At 46.4% G+C, this 2,443-nt stretch overlaps 1 protein-coding gene across 1 annotated transcript; it reads left to right on the forward strand.

The window, feature by feature from the left end:
- The first annotated feature begins 211 nt into the window (after nt 1–211).
- Nucleotides 212–1,356, forward strand: dio3a (iodothyronine deiodinase 3a). Its single transcript, XM_041214907.1, has one exon. It carries the CDS (start codon nt 251–253, stop codon nt 1,028–1,030), a length of 780 nt encoding a protein of 259 aa, XP_041070841.1. The 5' UTR covers nt 212–250; the 3' UTR covers nt 1,031–1,356.
- Nucleotides 1,357–2,443: the final 1,087 nt, after the last annotated feature.

The raw sequence follows: 2,443 nt of genomic DNA on the forward strand, positions 1-2,443 counted from the left end.
CTGCTCCTGCTTCTTGCTCCTTCATTCTCCCACGTCCTAGTCTTCCCCGTCCCGTCCCCCCCCCCCCCCCCCAGTTCCATCTGTGAGGTGTTCAGGAGCTGGTGGGTAATCCCCGGGGCGGGTCCACAAGGAGGCGGGGGCTGTCTTCATTCAACCCAGGAGTTTTAAAAGAGGGCGCGTCGTGGTTGTTGGCTCAGAGCAGCAGGGAGACACCGCTGGTTTACGGCTAGTACCAAACTCTAACTCAACCATGAATCTCCTGAAAGAGATAGTGGCTGTACTCCTCCTACTGCCCAGGTTCCTCATCACCGCCCTTATGCTGTGGCTACTCGATATCCTGTGCATTCGAAAGCGGCTGTTGTCTAAGACTGGGGAACAGACCGAGGGAAATGCTGATGATCCTCCCCTTTGTGTCTCGGACACAAACCGAATGTTTACTCTCGAGTCTCTCAAAGCGATCTGGTACGGCCAGAAACTGGACTTCTTCAAATCTGCACACGTGGGCTCGCCGGCTCCAAACCCGGAGGTGGTGTCGCTACAAGAGCAGAGAAAGGTCCGGCTGCTCGACTACAGCCGAGGGGCGAGGCCACTGATTCTGAACTTCGGGAGCTGCACCTGACCCCCCTTCATGGCGCGCCTCAAATCCTTCCAACGAGTCGCCACCCAATATGCAGACATTGCAGACTTTCTCCTGGTCTACATTGAGGAAGCCCACCCTGCTGACGGCTGGGTCAGCACCGACGCCCCCTACGATATCCCAAGGCACCGCTCTCTGGAAGACCGACTGAGAGCAGCCAGCCTGATAAACAAGGAGAACCCTGGCTGCCCTGTGGTCGCGGACACCATGGACAACTCTTCCAACGCTGCCTACGGTGCTTACTTTGAAAGGCTGTATGTCCTGCAGAGCCAGACAGTGGTGTATCAAGGAAGGAGGGGACCAGAGGGATACAAGATTTCGGAACTCAGATTGTGGCTTGAGCAGTATAAAAACCAGAGCCACAATTCCAGCACTGTCCTGATTGAAGTGTGAATGACCTGAATGCACTGAACTTGTAGAAAGGTTAATATATTTTGAACACGACTCTTCCTTCGTTCTGTTTACTGCAATGTTTATTATTGAACGAACTCGTGAAACACGTGGTGACTTGTAATTTACGGTTAATGTGACCTTATTCTCAATGTACATTTGTAAATACAACTTTGAAATACTATTATATTTTGTGTTTATTTTTTATGATGTGTTGCCTGGCTTGAAAAATGAATTAAAGCAAAGTTGGAATTCGCGGATATTCTTGACACTTCTTTGTGAAAGCCGGTTTTTAAATGGCTTTTGTGCCAGGAAACCGCGCCTGATGTGACAAGTGTCCTGGATATGGTGAACTTTGTGTGTGAGGTCAGCACTGTATTGAGTGAGATGAAAACAAATGTTTCGAAATCGCGGACTTTCAAATAGATCGCGTTTTCAATTTTTTTCCAAATCACTTTTATTACATTTTATAATAAATATTCAAAAAAAAACTGCGATTTGTTTCGTTACTCGTGCCAGCTTTAACCAAATCGTTTAGAGTTGATTTGGGGTGTGCACAGGCTGGAAGGGACAAAGCTTACGAAATATAAATCTCCAGTTTATTTCTCCAGGGATCATTGTCCTGGACCAGGGCTTCTGTACTCACTACCCCTGCCCCCGTGGAATCTTCTATTATCCCTCAATATCCGGGAAGTTGCACATAACCAGACATCGCGAACATACCAGCAGGAAAAGACCAGCTGCTCCATCAAGCCTGGCCCACACCTTGCACATCCCCCGATAGAGGCAAAACGAAACACCCGGGGTTAATCAGGGGCAAGTACATTAGAAATTTCACCTTTAACCCGTTCCCCACTTCCCCAGGCAATCAAAACCAATCCAGGAGATCACAGGACCATGTGTTATCTATAAACATATTGTTCCCTCTGTTAATATTGTCACTTTCCTTGTTGTGTTATAGAGTCAAGTTCTGATAATCCTCTAAACCGGGGCGGGGAGCCTACGGCCCTTGGGCCAGATCTGGCCCGGAGTAAGATTTCTTCAAAATACAGAATATGACAGTGGCACCTTCAAAATAGCATTTATCATCACCGTTTCGAATTTGCTTTGGATAAATGTGTCAGCTAAATTACTATAATAATATTTAACAATATTACATTCAAATTTAGCCATTGCATTAAAATAACGGGTGAGTTGAACGTTCCTGTATTCTATCTTAAAAATCTTAATAATCTAGTTCTTTTGATGTGTGTGCGGCCCGCGACTGGTTTTGTCTTTTCGCCAGTGGCCCAGGGTAAGTAAAAGATCCCCCATCCCTGCTTTAAGCAATCTCTATGAGAACGTTACATTTAGATTTGAATTTCCAAAACCACACAAAATTCATTTGCCAAGAGCATTTAATCAACCACATTCATC

The sequence above is a fragment of the Carcharodon carcharias genome, chromosome 20 (genome assembly GCF_017639515.1).
Source record: "Carcharodon carcharias isolate sCarCar2 chromosome 20, sCarCar2.pri, whole genome shotgun sequence".
Lineage (NCBI taxonomy): Eukaryota > Metazoa > Chordata > Chondrichthyes > Lamniformes > Lamnidae > Carcharodon > Carcharodon carcharias.